Source organism: Bos indicus x Bos taurus, chromosome 2, assembly GCF_003369695.1.
Source record: "Bos indicus x Bos taurus breed Angus x Brahman F1 hybrid chromosome 2, Bos_hybrid_MaternalHap_v2.0, whole genome shotgun sequence".
In the NCBI taxonomy this organism is placed as follows: Eukaryota; Metazoa; Chordata; class Mammalia; order Artiodactyla; family Bovidae; genus Bos; species Bos indicus x Bos taurus.
In genome coordinates, this window is record NC_040077.1 from 33835959 (window position 1) to 33852909 (window position 16951).

Sequence of the window (16951 nt, forward strand, 5' to 3'; positions counted from 1 at the left end):
TGTTGTTTGTGAGGAGTTTTTCATTTTTGTTTGCTTGTTTTGTCATTGTTTAAACATGGAGAACACACTCCCAATTTTAGTAATTGGGCTGACCGTACCATATTTAGGACCTATTTCTGAGTCCTTGAAAGACATTTTTCTTAAACCCTTTGAATTTAATACAACAGGAAAATAATTTGTCATATAACTAACTTTCCTCTTATGTGTTTTTGACCACTTATGTCACAGGATAATCATCCAAGGAAAAATACATATTGGGTATTTACTATATAAGCAGCAATGGATATGGTGTGGTTTGAAGTGCAAAAAAAAAAAAAAGATATATATATATAGAAAACACAGTTAAACCCATCAGGAAGTTTCAGTTCAATTCAGTTCAGTTGCTCAGTCGTGTCCAACTCTTTGCGACCCCATGAATCACAGCACGCCAGGCCTCCCTGTCCATCATCAACTCCTGGAGTTCACTCAAACTCATGTCCATCGAGTCAGTGATGCCATCCAGCCATCTCATCCTCTGTTGGCCCCTTCTCCTCCTGCCCCCAATCCCTCCCAGCATCAGAGTCTTTTCCAATGAGTCAACTCTTCGCATGAGGTGGCCAAAATACTGGAGTTTCAGCTTTGGCATCATTCCTTCCAAAGAAATCCCAGGGCTGATCTCCTTTAGAATGGACTGGTTGGATCTCCTTGCAGTCCAAGGACTCTCAAGAGTCTTCTCCAAAACCGCAGTTCAAAAGCATCAGTTCTTCGGCACTCAGCTTTCTTCACAGTCCAACTCTCACATCCATACATGACCACTGGAAAAACCATAGCCTTGACTGGAAGTTTAGAATATAGTAAAGAATTTATTAAGTAATTTTTAAGTCCTCTTTGCAAAAATTTGACTTCTGTTAAACCTTGTCATTTTGGAAGGAAGGAAGAGAGGGAGATAAAAAAGGAGAAAAAATATGGGGGAAGGAGGAAAAACGTAAAAGAAAAATTGATAATTTAACACCTGTTTTTGTAGAAGCTATCTTGTTTTACTTCTTATGTTTCATGTTGAGTTGATCTATAGATATTCTGTCTTTTTCTATTCATTGCCCTTCTGGGTCCCTAATGAAGCTTGTCAGACCTCCAAAAAGAGCAAATCCAGGAGGCAAATCATGGCCTTCCAAGAACTTGTTACTAAAGTAAACAACTGGACTGGATTCCTGCCATTAGAGTCGAGTTTTACTGACTTGTAGTCATCAGACATGCCCCAACCAAAGAAAAGCTGTCAACTACAAATTTGGTGGGAAGGTCACAGTTGCTAAGGCTACTTGAAAACTGGATGTTCTCAACCTCAACAGAACAGCATTTCTCACTTGGAAAATTTGCAGGAATGAGAAACCATCTTTGAAGCCACGTTATTTAAAGGCAAAACACAAGACTTAGATTTTCAGTAGGCTATTCATTCTGTAAATACATGTGGACCTTTAAACAATACAGACTTGAAATGTCTAGGTCCACTTATTCACAGAATTTTTTTTTTTAGTAGTAAATACCTCACAGAATTTTTTTCAATAGAAATACTACAGTCCAAAAAAATAAAATAAAAAAAAAGAAATACTACAGTCCTGCACAAGCTGCCATTGGATGGGACCTTGGATACAGAGGAACAATGAATATAGAGAATCAAAGTTCTACATGGACATTCAACTGGGAGTAGGGTTGGTGCCTCTAACCTCTGTGTTGTTAGGGGTCAACTGTACTCAGAAAATCTCTGTCAATAATGAAGAAACAGCTCACTTGTGCTTTGGTCAAGATGCCTTCTTTGACTTTAACTTTAAGCACATTTCCTGCTAGTGCCACCCCCCATTAATTTATACTTCCTTTCCTGTCCAAATAATTCTTATTATCTTTTGTCTTTCTGTCTTATTTCCACTCACTTGATATTATAAATGTGTTTGTGGTTCTTGGAATTCAGAGACACATAGAAGTTTATGTCCAAGGTCAGGATTTTTAACTATTATAAGTCCTAGATGACTTTAAGAATCCCAAAAAAGAACATAAATACATAGTCCCTGAAAAGTAAACAACACCATACACCTTAATTTTTTAAAAATAATTTCAAACCCACTCATATATCCCAAGCTAATACTTTGCATCAGATAATCATGTGCTTGCTACTGCTGCTACTGCTAAGTCGTGTCCGACTCTGTGTGACCCCAGAGATGGCAGCCCACCAGGCTCCCCCATCCCTGGGATTCTCCAAGCAAGAACACTGGAGTGGGTTGCCATTTCCTTCTCCAAAGCATGGAAGTGAAAAGTGAAAGTGAAGTCGCTCAGTCGTGTCCAACTCTTCGAGACCCCATGGACTGCAGCCTACCAGGCTCCTCCATCCATGGGATTTTCCAGGCAAGTGTACTGGAGTGGGGTGCCATTGCCTTCTCCGAATCATGTGCTTGCTCATAAAATTCCAGGATAAAATTCTCATCACAAGGATATTTCTTTTTATTGTATCTATATGAGATGATGGATGTTGGCTGAACCTTTTGTGATAATCATTTCACAATATATGTAAATTAAACATCATGCTGTATGTCTTAAACTTGTATGTCAATTATTTTTCAATAAAATGAAAAAAAAAATTCCAAGATGATGGAAAAATGCAAATATGTGCATTTGTATATGAGCAATCATGTGCATGATGTATATGAGCAATCATGTGCAAGATGATGGATAAATGCAAATGTGTGTATTTGTTTATGAGCAATTATGTGCTTGCTCATATATCACAAGTTTAAGACATACAGCATGATGTTTAATTTACATATATTGCGAAATGATTATCACAAAAGGTTCAGCCAACATCCATCATCTCATATAGATACAATAAAAAGAAATCTCCTTGTGATGAGAATTTTATCCTGGAATTTTATGAAGATTCTTCCTGATTTTTTTCCTTAAAATACATTAAGCCTGTCCTGTAGATGATATAAATACAACAAAACCATACTAATGTTTATCTAACTGAGTGTAACTGAATAAACAACCAGTGTGAGATAAGCAAAATAGAATTACAGAATCTCAGAGATTAGCTGCACCAATTTTGTTGCATGTATAATTTCTACAGGATCCTTAGAAAGTATACTCAAAATTTAAAACAAATAGGGACTCCATAGATACTTACTGATTCATTTTTAGAAAGAACCATTTCATTACCTATAGCAAAATAGAGAATAGAGTAAAATAGAACAAAATAGAGTATCGCTGAAGATCTCGAATAATTTTCTCCAACAACCCGTCAGATGTTCAGTTTCCTTTATGACAGGCATTCCAGCAAGGCCAACTAAATGTTCCCTGGTTCCACGGCATGTACTACTTGATGAGGAAATATCCTATTGCTTGCTTAAACTGGGTCTTTTCAAAGTGTTGAGGACTTTTAAAAAATAGTTGATTCTCTAAATTACCACTCAGTGTATTGACCCACAGGCCAACATATCATAACAGATATTCATAAAGAAAAAAATATTATCTAACCGGCAAACACACACAATCAAGAGGCCTAACAATCTGCCTTCTGCTGTCTCTGACTACATAGTTGACTTGCTCTAAGAGTCACATCAGAGAACTGGGTTCAGTCAATAATTAAATTGACATTGAATGTTATTTATAATTAAATTGAGAGCTGTTCAAGTTAAATATGCCTAAAACATAATAGTAATACTCACTTACTGGATGTTCATAGTGAAACAGGAGTTATATATAGAACTTTATGTTTTTTGCCTTACTTAGTTTACAGATGCCTGTGAGGTGGAGATTGCTGTCCTCATTTTGCTGTTAAGAAATCTGATACTCAGGAGATTTTTGAAATGGCCATGGTAGAGCTGGGGTATGTAACTGGGTTGTCTTAGTCTGGAGTCTTGTTTATTCTGCAATATTTGACAGATTGTGGATTTCTAAATTAAAATGGTCTTTATATTAATTTTTTGTGCCATCATGGCCATCAGGGGTTTCTCTGGTGCCTCGGTGGTAAAGAGTCTGCCTGCCAATGCAGGAGATGTGAGTTTGATCCCTGGGTTGGGAAGATTTCCCAAAGGAGGAATTGGCAACCCACTCCAGTATCCTTGCCTGGAATTCCATAAACAGAGGAGCCTGGCAGGCTACAGTCCATGGGGTTGCAGAGTCGGACATGACCGAGCAACTAACACTACATGGCAGGTGGCACTGGTGATACGGAATCTGCCTGTAATGCAAGAGATACAGGAGGGGTGGGTCCCATCCCTGGAGCAAGAAGGTCCCGGGGAATAGGAAGTGGCAACCCACTCCAGTATTGCTGCTAGAAGAATCCCGTGGACGGAGAAGCCTGACAGCCGATAGTTGAGGGGGGTCACAAAGAGTGGGACACAACTGGGAATAGAGACACACAGGCTGCTGCAGATGAGAACACAGGCCTTACAGAACCAGACAACCTTAGCAAGTTAGCTAACCTTGTTTTTTTTTTTTAATCTGTAGAGTGGAATAAACAATAGCATTGTCTTAATTTCCTTTGTTGTCATACAAAGGACCACAAACTAAGTGGTTTAAAACAATCTATGTTTACTCTTTTACAGTCCTGAAAGCTGAAAGTCTCAAATCTAGGTGTTCACTGGGGCATTTCTCTATTTGGAGGCCCCGGGGAACATTTATTCCATGCCTTTCTCTCAGCACCTGTGTTTCTGGCAGTCTTGGTGTTCCTTGGCTTACAGACGCACAGCTCCAACCTCTGCCTCCATCATCACATGGCATTTCCCGTGTGTCTGTCTCTGTGTTCTCTTCCCCTCTTCTTCTGAGGACACCAGTCCTTAGATAGAGCTCCCCTCAATCCTGTATGACCTCATCTTACCTTGGTTACATCTGCAAAGACCTTATTTCCAAATAAGCTCATACTCACAGATACTGGGCATTAGGACAACAGCATATTTTTTTGCTGGGGACATAACTGAACTTGTAACAAGCACCTCCAATGTAAAAATTGTCATATTTAAAAGTGACTGTGCCTACTAAGCCTTTAGTAAATAATAGGCATTCAGTAAAGTTAAGAGTTATTATGATTGATAATCCTATAGTTGACTCTGAGGCCTCAAATAAATTATTCAGCCTCTCTAAGTCAGTTTCCATGTCTATAAAAATGGAGATAACAGTGTTTATTTCAGAGAGCTGTTGAGAGAATTGAATGTCATAATTCAATACGCGCCCTGGTAACTAATTCAATGTTAACGCTCCTCTTTCTCCAAGAGACAGCATTGATGAGCTGCACAGGTACTCTCTCAGAGTCCAGTGTCATCAGGTGCATCGTATTTCAAGGGAAAAAAAGCAGAGGCCAAAATAGGCTGATGAGGACATCCAGGAAGGCAGCTTGCTCCTTCCCAGTTGCAGTGGCGGCAGCTGCGGCTGGGAGCGTGGTCTTCCCCTGCACCAGGAGGGCGGTGTTAGAAAAAGCACCTCACTCCCCTTGTCATCTTGTCAGTGATAATCATTCTGGGAATTCCTGGCCAGAAAGAGTCTGACTGAGCAAAGTGAGCTTGAGCCTGTCTATTCCTTTGTGGTTTCTGTACTCCTTACTCACTCCAGCCTTGAAAAAGTCCCCAAACTAATGAGTGTGCTGGTTCATGTGATTTAGCTAGATTTAGATGTGGCTCTGTTAATCTTTTGCAAGTTTGCACACTATCATTGTTAACACCAGTGATGTGACTTTATTAAACTAAACCTCAAGGGAGAGCAGAGGGAAGAGATGAGATACACTGTGGACTTGGTATTTTTCTCTTGCCTGTTTGAGATCTTTGTCTTATTAAAGATCTAAGTATTAGAGTAATACTAGCACCTGGAACTAATAAACCCTCATATTATTGTGGTGCGTGTATGCTCAGTCGTGGCCTGCTCTTTGTGACCTTATGGACTGTAGCCCTCCAGACTCTTCTGTCCATGGAATTTTCCAGACGGGAATCCTGGATTGGGTTGCTATTTCCTACTCTAGGGGATCTTCCTGACCCAGGGATTGAACCTGTGTCTCCTGCATTGGCAGGTGGATTTTTTACCACTGCACCGCCTGGGAAGCCCATGTCACTGAGGCTTACCACAGTATTATATTTCATCCTCAAGCAATAGCAGCAGCTGGTGTTTCTGTGCAATGAATAATTTCCTCCACTTGATGATTGGGTGACCCAGGTTTCCTACCCTTGATGACTCCCCTATCCCATAGGATTTAAGGACCTGAAGACTTGGAAGCATCTGGCTTTATGCCATGGAAGGAAAAAAAGAATGAATAAGGAAGGACACACCTGCTTGGGTTTGGCCAAGAAATGCTATTCATGACAGATGGCTATAGTTAGATGCAGATGGAGCTGAGTAACATACTGTTGGCTGGACAGACACGTTCTAGCAACAGTTCTGTGGAGGGTAGAACAGCAAATTTTGGCAACAGCAGCTGTTTCTATCAAAATCCTTTCTCTCATGAACTTTCTGTCTTGCCACTTTCATTGTCTCTTTTTCTTAAGCTACAAACATGCCCGCTTAACTATTTTGAGTGTTTACTATGTATATTCAGGTAAATTGCTAAGCCCCAGGAATATTCCCTTGCCTTTATTCTCCATCCCACATTTTAGTTATTTCTAGTGGATTCTCTCTGTCTTTACACCTTCCTGGCAAATGAGTCCACTTTCCAGAACTTCAGCCTCTGTCTCTACAGGAATAAGTGTCAGACTCCAACCTCCTCTGGAGCCCAGTCCTAGACCATCTACCAGGCACCTCCTTGAACTGCTATCTGGCACATTTATCTCAAACTGTCCTATCTAAACCCTGTATCTCTCGCCCATCTTTAAGGCTATTCTTCATTCTTCTGTGATTTTGAACTGGTGTGCCTAATGCTTCTTTTCCAGATTTCCATTTTTTCTTAAATTATGTCCATTTAAAAACAAAGATAAAATAAATGGAGAGAAGAGTGCATGTGTACAGTTTCCAAGAGAAAAAAAAAAAAGAGAGAGAGAGAGAGAAGAGGCTGATAAGGAAGCAAACATTAGGCCAGAAAGCATCTGGTATCAGCAGCAAGGTGATACCCCAAGCTCCTCAGATGAGCTGCAACAGGGGAGGGGGTGATTCAAAATTAATTGAATATGGAGCCAGAACCAACGGCCACTGCCCAGCTAGCTGTGGTGTGGAAGTTAAAAGGAGTTTATGGTTCTGGAAGAACCTGTCATTTTTTAATATGCATATATTGAAGTAACATCAGAGTACTGTAAGTGTTTAAGATATTATCTAACCTATTTCTTTCATATTCTGAGAGTCACATGTATTTTGAGAAGAAGATATTTTTCATATTAACATACACAGAACATACAAAAACAAAGCACTTACCTGAAATTTAGTTAGATGACTCTTATTTTCACAAATTCATACAATCTTCAGAATCCAATCCATACACACAGATACACATGTGTGCGCACACATACACACACACATGATTAAATGTCTAAGCTATAGAAAATTATTTGAATACAGAATGCTGCAGTGATCCTACTACCTAATTTTAGAATTTTATTTATTTTTAAAAATGTCCTATGCTACAGATTTGATTTATTGTGTTACTGTTTTTCATCTTTTTACTTAAATATCCTGATAATCATCCGTGGAACTACTCGACTCAGTGAAAATACTTAGGTTTTGCTTTATTTCTCAAATCAAATGCTTCAAAGCCATGGGAGTTTCTTTTCTGATGCTATATAATCTATCTGATTCATTTTGTTACTGACTATTCTTGATGGATAAAAATATAGCTAGCCTATTAGTTAACTGCGAGTCCCGAGTAAAGGATAAATAACAGATGAGCAGTCTCTACCAACACCTCAGCATGGTGTTTAACAGCTGCCAGAAGTACTGTGTAATCTTTTGGAAGGCTTAATCGTTCCCTATTGCACTTTTCAAAAAGGAAGAGTGGTTATTAATCCTGGTGTTTGCACAAAAGTTTCACAGTAGATCTTCATTGAATAAATAGTGCTATTTCCTATAAAGATTTTGGTTTTATATAACACTTTAACCATTCGAGGTTAAACAAATAGTAACGTGCTACTGAAGAGAAAAACTGTACTTAGTAAAGAAAACCATATTTTAGGCTGTATTATACTGTGCAATTAATTGGTGGTTTGAGGAAAGAAAATGTGTCTTTTTGGAGACCATGGAGTTCCCCTTTTTTATACAGTGAGGTTTCTTCCCTCCTTTGCTTTCTCTCTTAAAAGAAAATCCTTATAATAGTTCAATTAATCATGTTTTATTTTTCTAAAATGTGCTATTTCTCAAATGTGTGGGAGAAGTTGGCTCTTAAAGAAATGTAATAGACTAATAGACTGTGTAGCAGACATTTTCTCTTCAATCATTGACCCCTTAGAATCCTACTTACCTTTTTTTTAGAACAACTACTTTTTAAATAGTATCTTAAATACTATCTAATATTTTATTTCCAACAGAATGACTCCCAGGCACTGTCATATTTAATTTTATTTTCTTGGGAACTTACAATTCACACATTTATCGAATTCCAAAGTAAGTATGAGGTGTCATTATCAAAGATACATGTCTTTAAATCATTAGGGCAATTAAAATAATATAAAGGGAAATAGAAATAATGGTGGTGCTTTGCTCACTAAGGGTTGTCTGTCTCTTGCAACCCCATGGACTGTAGCCTGTCAGGTTCCTCTGTCCGTGGAATTTTCCAGGCAAGAACACTGGAGTGGGTTGCCATTTCCTTTTCAAGGGGCTCTTCCTAGCCCAGAAACCTGCATCTCCTGCATTTTCAGGTAGATTCTTTACCGTTGAGCCACCAGGGAAGCCTTTGAAATAATAGTACTGAAATTCTAAACTCATATAGGTTTTCTCAAGATAAAAAAAAAAAATAACTATAAGTAATGAAATAGCTCATTGTCATTTTTAAAATAAAAAGATATGAAACCTTTTGATATATCAGGAGAGGTCAATTTTTTACTAGAAATGAATTATAAATATACATAATGCATAGATTTACAAAAATGACATTAAACAACATAAACATTTCATTTTGTTTTAAGAGGAAAGAATGCAGAAACATGCTTCTTATATCAATCCAGAAAAAAGTTTGAATACGAAATACCGATAAAGTATTTTAACAAGAGGCCTACCCTGGTGAGTCTTGAAAAGTGGCTGTATTTTAATCTAAGTTGGTGGGCAGTGTAGCTAAGTATACTCAGAGAAATGGGCATCTGCAGACTTAGCATGTCCAACTATCTTCTTAAAACATAATTTGTCCCAGCCACCAATTTGACAAAATTTAAGGAGAAACAGTTCAAGCTGGGCATCACTGAGATTATGTGTAGGATCCGTGGACTCAATAGAAATAAACATAACATGAATTAGATGTATGGAGAACAAAGTAAACATTCTGTTGTAGAAAAAGGAATTCCAAATTGCCTAACAAGGAACCAACTGAATTCTGATAGGAGTGAGACCCTGTGATACGTGTAGGCCCATCCTCAATATGAGTTTGAGCAGGTTCAAGGAGTTGGTGATGGAGAGGGAGGCCTGGCATTCTGCAGTCCAAGGGGTCGCAAAGAGTCAGACACGACTGAGCAACTGAACTGATTGATTCTCAATATCTTGGCCTTTTCTGAGTGAGATTTTGTATTTCTTTTCATTATTATTATTATTATTACTGTAAACAGTTTAAGCATATTGTAAAAATAGAGAGAATTGTATATACCTTCACCCAGTTTCAATAAAAGTCAATATACATCTATTGTCGTTGCATATAACCAGACTTTTCCATTCACCTTTCCCTTCCCTCATTCTGGATTTATTGGAACCCACCTCATATAGTATTTCATCCACAAATATATTATGTATCCCTAAAATTTCAGACCATTATTTAAAACAGCACAATATCATTATCACATCTAAAAACAATACTTGTCAACAGTTTCTGTGACAGCTAATCTCCAAGATGGCTCCAGTTGATCCCTTCTTTCCACACTCCTACCATTCCCCTATCAAAAGGTAAAGCCTAACTCACCACTGTTTTAGAATCTACGCTAGGCTGTGATTGCTTTAACCAGTAGTATATAACAGGAGTAATGCTCTACCACTTCTAGTCCTTGACTTTAAGAGGACAAGATAGTTCTACTTCTCTCTTGGGAGTGTTAAACATCCATATAAGACATCTTGAAAGTGAAAAAAAAAAAGTGAAAGTGTTAGTCACTCAGTCGTGTCTGAATCTTGATGACCCCGTGGACTGTAGCCCGCCAGACTCCTCTGTCTATGGGGTTTCCCAGGCAAGAATACTGGAGTGGGTTGCATTTCCTACTCCAGGGTATCTTCCCAGATCAGGAATTGAACCCATGTCTCCTGTGAGTTTCCTGCATCACAGGCAGATTCTTTACCACTGAGCCACCAGGGAAGCCCCTTGTACATATTTACCTAACATTATAAATAAGAATAATATAATAATCACTGGAGTTCTGTATTAAGTATTTCCTTTTGAAAGGAGTCTGTTTTATTCAAAGGTGAGTAACCCTAACTTAAAGAAGAAAGCCTGAGGTTCCAATCATGTCACATTAGGTCTTCTGCTGCCAGCCTTCACCACTACTCCCTTGCATTTTATCCGTCAGTAAGATAAGGCAGCTTATAGTTCCTGAACACACAACATAGCATTTTAGGCATCCCTTCCTTTGCTCATTCTGTTTCCTCTGCCTGTAAGTGCCTTCCCATTCCAACTTCATCATCCCCAACCACTTCCTACTGGAAGGCTCAGTTCAAGTGCTATCTTTTCCTGAAATTCCTCTATGAAGGCTGCTCCCCCACCCCATCAGCACTGCCATCAATCTCAGGAGCTGGGTGGACCTCAGTAGAGCTCCCATTTTCTTGTTCATATTTCTCCCAATAAACAATTGATTCTGTGATGTCAGGAACAATGTCTTCCTAATTTTTCAGACTCCCCTCTTAGCACAGTAGTCATCCAACTGTTATATGAAAGTTTGCATACTTGGCATGCAAAGAGTTCTACCCACAGTTTTTACATCACAAGGGCAACTCTAAGATGCTGGATGTACTCTAACATACACTTCTGCTAAAACAAGTATTCAAATTGTCCAATGTGGAAAATTGGTATCAAGAGCATGAAACAATCAGGAAGCAAGCTCAGGATATATCCATATATTTAAAAATAACTTTCTTTTCCCTTTGGATGATTATCTACCTTTTTTTTTAATGAGAGAAATTCGTGACTTCAGGGAGTTGGGAAGATCTCAGAAATTTTAGTTATGGCTTGCCAGAGTACACTGAGTGCACAGAGGAATCTAACGGGAAAAGGAACTGAGAAGGTAGAACAGGTCTATATTTTAGATGACTTTGAGAGTCAAAATAAGGTTTTGGATTTTACTTTCTAAATACTGAGTAGCTCATAGTTTTTGAAAAAGGAACATAACATAATGATGCCTTACAAGATGATCCATTCCTTCCAGACCAAAATATCAAACACTGGTTTTTATACAAAGCATAACAGGATAGAGTTGTCTGCACTTATGAATTGACAGATTCTCTAAACATTATACTTATTTTGATATTGGGAATTACATATAGATGTTGATAAAAATCTTGGTTTCTGAAGATATTTAGTATTTCATAAACAGTGAAATCACATTTTTCAGAGTTCTTTTCTACTAATAATTAATTCCTATCATTTGTCATAATAAAAATTCCTTTTCCACCATATAGTTCAGATTTACTCTGGGCTTTGCTCTCATTTCTTTATTATTTTTTCCAAAGCGAATTGAATCAGTATAGCTGTTAATCTAAAAACAGTTTTGTCCATTTTAACTGAACTATGGTTATATTTAAAAGTCTTGTTGTATCTCAGTTGGGGTTATTTAACTTCTCAAATTCTTTAAATGGTTCATTATGTGTGAAAAAAAGGTATAGTATATGACAATTTCATATGGTATATGAAAATGAGATTTAAAATTGAAATTATTATAATGAAGTTAAAATCTACATGAAAATTTTCTACTGAGTAGAGTCACAATTCAAGTTTATCTCTCATTTTTTCATATAAACTGAGACTCTAAAGGTGAACGATTTTAGTCTTTGCAATGCTTTATTAAATAAAATAAATCTTAGAGTTTAAGTAGCCTTGGTGGCTGAGAATCTTGCAGCCTTTCCAGATCAATATTCTGAATGTCTCCTTGCACAATTCTTTCTACACAATTCCCTAAATGTGATGAAGGAGTTCAAGTGAAAGTATAATTGTCTCAGAATATAAAATACTCCTTCAGCCTTTTAGGGAAAAGACTCATTTTGTTTATTTTAATCTCATGTCACTTTTTCTAATATTAAAAAAGATTTGCAGGTGAGAAAATTTTATTTGAAGATTTGAATGAATTAGGTTTAATTTATCAAGGTTTAATTACAAATTAAATATATTAAAATTAAATAAGACCATGGATCCAAATAGGTTGTTTCTAATCATTGCAGTCAATCCTTTCTTAAGTTTGAAAACTGAAATGTCCATGTATCAAACTGATTTTATGATTTTCTAAAAATAGCAATGTGATTTATTTCCCAAGGAACTAATAACCATTTCTTAGTACCTCAGGGACAATATTCATTATTTTTTTCAGTGAAAATTATATTTATCAAGGAATGCCAATGAAGTTTTCTGGGGTCAAATATATTAAATTGTGGGGTTCCTTTAAATGTACATACTTCATAATTATATGAGTTTTTTCTAAAAGATTTTGAATTAGCTTAATATTTTTTATAGGTTTGTAGATTAAGTAATCACATTTTTATGTCGTGTATGGTTCTCTTTTCTTTATTCAGGTTCTCTCTTTAGGAGCAGATGTTCTACCAGAATATAAACTGCAGACACCACGCATCAACAAGTTTACAATATTGCACTACAGCCCTTTCAAGGCCGTCTGGGATTGGCTTATCCTTCTGTTGGTCATATACACTGCTATATTCACTCCCTATTCTGCAGCCTTTCTCCTCAATGACAGAGAAGAACAGAAAAGACGAGAATGTGGCTATTCCTGCAGCCCTTTGAATGTGGTAGACTTGATTGTGGATATTATGTTTATCATAGATATTCTAATCAACTTCAGAACAACATATGTAAATCAGAATGAAGAAGTGGTAAGTGATCCAGCCAAAATAGCAATACACTACTTCAAAGGCTGGTTCCTGATTGACATGGTTGCAGCAATTCCTTTTGACTTGCTGATTTTTGGATCGGGTTCTGATGAGGTAAGAGCTGCTTAAGAATCTTATTTTCTAAAAGGTTGAAAATATAAAGTGAAGCTATTTTAACTACAAAATAAGCTATTGCTTTACAAATTTCTATATCTCACAGATAAAATTCATTTTCAACTGAAAATGCTATAAAATGAAATGAAACCTGTTTGCCACTGCAAATGATTAGCAATTTTTTCCTATTTTTGCTAAGAAACAGTAAAGACTATCCTTTAAAAAACAAATTAAACTTTGAGACAAGTGTTTCATTGTGCTTAGTCACTTATTCGTGTCCAACTCTTTGAAACCCCATGGACTATAGCCCAACAGACTACTCTGTCCATGGGGATTCTCCAGGCAAGAATACTGAAATGGGTTGCCATTTCCTCCTTCAGGGTATCTCCCCAACCCAGGAATTGAACCCAGGTCTCCCGAATTGCAGGCAGGTTCTTTACCATCTGAGCCATCAGGGAAGACCATGGCATATTCCCAGGATGTATAATTTCTACATATTAACTTTATAGATATAAAACTATCTAAGATGAAGATGCATCTTTCTTTCTTAACTCATAATTGTGGTTTGTGAGAGGAGGGACTTGTTTTATGTTCAAGTTATGTGTAAGAGAAATCTTCTGAGATGTTTTATCCAAAACCCTTTCTCTTAAATAATATCTAGGTTTGAAAATACTTTTTGTGCCGCCAATATCTTATAAAGTTGGAAATTTTAAGGAAATTTGACAGTGGATGTGCATTTTCTGGATAGAAAGGCCATAATTTTAATCAGATTCTTCTCAAATGGTTCTTTGAACCAAAACAAATCATGTTCTCCTAAAATCTCTATTTTATTGCCACTGTGTGTGTTGTGCTGTGCTTAGTTGCTGAGTGAGTGAGTGAAAGTCACTCAGTCGTGTCCGACTCTTTGTGATTCTGTGGACTATATAATCCATGGAATTCTCCAGGCCAGAATACTGGAGTGGGTTGCCATTTCCTTCTCAAGGGGATCTTCCCAACCCAAGGATCGAACCCAGGTCTCCCACATTGCAGGCAGATTCTTTACTGTGCTTAGTTGCTACGTTTTTGTAAATAAATTTCCTGGATTCTCTAATGGAAAGTTTTACAGAAGGTGTGAAAGTAGGACTAAGGGATTAGATTGAGAAAGATAAGCTTGGTGTTTGGAATTTTTAAGATTCAGTTTTGGGAATGCCCTGGTGGTCCAGTGGTTAGGACTGCATGCTTTCACTGCAGGCTGATGTCTAATCACTGTGGTCCCATGATCAATCCTTGGTCATGGTCAACTTAAAAAACATGCACAAGCTAGAAGCTGAGAGTTATGTTTTATGCAGTGGGAATTTTTAGGACTTCACATCATGCCCAAGAGACAGCATGTCAAGTAACCCTGAGAGAACTGCTCTGAGGAGGTGAGTGGAGAAGCCAGGTTATATAGTTTTACAAAAAGGGCAGGTAGCCTGAACATCAAAAGATTATTGTTAATTAAAGAAAACTAGATATTCCAAATTAAGGAGTTTGTTGTTGTTGTCACTCAGTCATGTTCTACTCTGTGCATCCTCATGAACTGCAGCACTCCAGGCTTCCTTGTTGTTCACTATTTCCTGGAGTTTGCACAAATTCATGTCTGTTGAGTCAGTGATACTATCCAACCATTGCATCCTTTTCCTGTCCTGTTGCCTTCTTCTCTTCCTGCCCACAATCTTTCCCAGGATCAGGGTCTTTTCAAATGAGTCAGCTCTTCCCATCAAGTGGCTAAAGTATTGGAGCTTCAGTTAAGGAATTTAGCACTTTTCTATGTATGGGAAGATGTAAGAGTCTGGGCTCACTGAAATCATTCCTTTCATATTCATCAAAGCTGTCTGGGGCCAGTATTCTGTGTGTTTCATATCCTGAGTCCCTCAGGGCTTTCCATAGGGATGGGCTGCAGCCTCATGGCTACTGATTACCGTGGCAGTCTTGTTTATTGATATGGGAGGAAATATTCCAATTCTTAGTCAGGGAACTAAGATTCCACAAACCGCATAACATGGCCAAAAAGAAAAGATACAAAAGAAACTAAAATTCAGGGTCCTTTTCCACTTAAGAGGGTTTTCCCAATTGCTCAGCAGGTATAGAATCTGCCTGCAATGCAGAAACATAGGAGATAAGGGTTTGACTCCTGAAATCCCATGGACAGAGGAGCTTAGTGGGTTACAATTCAAAGGGTCACCAAGAGTCAAATATGACTCAGCAACTGAGCATGTTCCAAGTCCATCAGGACCTCACTATCTTTTTTTTCCCAAGAGGAGATCGGATATCATAAACAAACACCCTCTGTAGATGGTTGCTCCTGACCAATTAGGGCTTGATGGCAAGAGAATCCTCCTTAGCTAGGAGGACAATAGGTTTAGAGGTAAATTGTCTCCCATAGAACATGCCCATCAAACTGGATGAATAAAGAGCAGGTTCAGTTCAGTTCAGTTGCTCAGTCGAGTCCGACTCTTTGCGACCCCATGAATCGCAGCACGCCAAGGCCTTCCTGTCCATCACCATCTCCCGGAGTTCACTCAAACTCATGTCCATCGAGTCAGTGATGCCATCCAGCCATCTTATCCCTGTCGTCCCCTTTTCCTCCTGCCCCCAATCCCTCCCAACATCAGAGTCTTTTCCAATAAGTAAACTCTTCGCATGAGGTGGCCAAAGTACTGGAGTTTCAGCTTTAGCATCATTCCTTCCAAAGAACACCCAGGACTGATCTCCTTTAGGATGGACTGGTTGGATCTCCTTGCAGTCCAAGGGACTCTCAAGAGTTCTCCAACACCACAGTTCAAAAACATCAATTTTTCAGTGCTCAGCTTTCTTCACAGTCCAACTCTCACATCCATACATGACCACAGGAAAAACCATAGCCTTGACTAGATGGACCTTTGTTGGCAAAGTAATGTCTCTGCTTTTCAATATGCTATCTAGGTTGGTCATAACTTTTCTTCCAGGGAGTAAGCGTCTTTTAATTTCATGGCTGCAGTCACCATCTGCAGTGATTTTGGAGCCCAAAAAGATAAAGTCTGACACTGTTTCCACTGTTTCCCCATCTATTTGCCATGAAGTGATGGGACCAGATGCCATCATCTTCGTTTTCTGAATGTTGAGCTTTAAGCCAACTTTTTCACTCTCCTCTTTCACTTCCATCAAGAGGCTTTTTAGTTCCTCTTCACTTTCTGCCATAAGGGTGGTGTCATCTGCATATCTGAGGTTATTGATATTTCTCCCGGCAATCTTGATTCCAGCTTGTGCTTCTTCCAGCCCAGCGTTTCTCATGATGTACTCTGCATATAAGTTAAATAAGCAGGGTGACAATATACAGCCTTGACGTACTCATTTTCCTATTTGGAACTAGTCTGTTGTTCCATGTCCAGTTCTAACTGTTGCTTCCTGACCTGCATACAGGTTTCTCAAGAGGCAGGTCAGGTGGTCTGGTATTCCCATCTCTTTCAGAATTTTCCACAGTTTCTTGTGATCCACACAGTCAAAGGCTTTGGCATAGTCAATAAAGCAGAAATAGATGTTTTTCTGGAACTCTCTTGCTTTTTCAATGATCCAGCGGATTTTGCCAATTTGATCTCTGGTTCCTCTGCATTTTCTAAAACCAGCTTGAACATCTGGAAGTTCACGGTTCATGTATTGCTGAAGCCTGGCTTGGAGAATTTTGAGCATTTCT

The 16951-nt window shown here is 38.2% G+C and overlaps 1 protein-coding gene across 4 annotated transcripts in view; it reads left to right on the forward strand.

The window, feature by feature from the left end:
- KCNH7 (potassium voltage-gated channel subfamily H member 7) overlaps window positions 1-16951 on the forward strand; it is a 531702-nt gene that overhangs the window by 441068 nt on the left and 73683 nt on the right. For all 4 annotated transcript variants that reach the window (XM_027559164.1, XM_027559174.1, XM_027559183.1 and 1 more), the window contains one exon: window positions 12835-13260. In XM_027559164.1, coding sequence (XP_027414965.1) covers window positions 12835-13260 — 426 coding nt within the window. The remainder of the gene's footprint in view (window positions 1-12834; window positions 13261-16951) is intronic.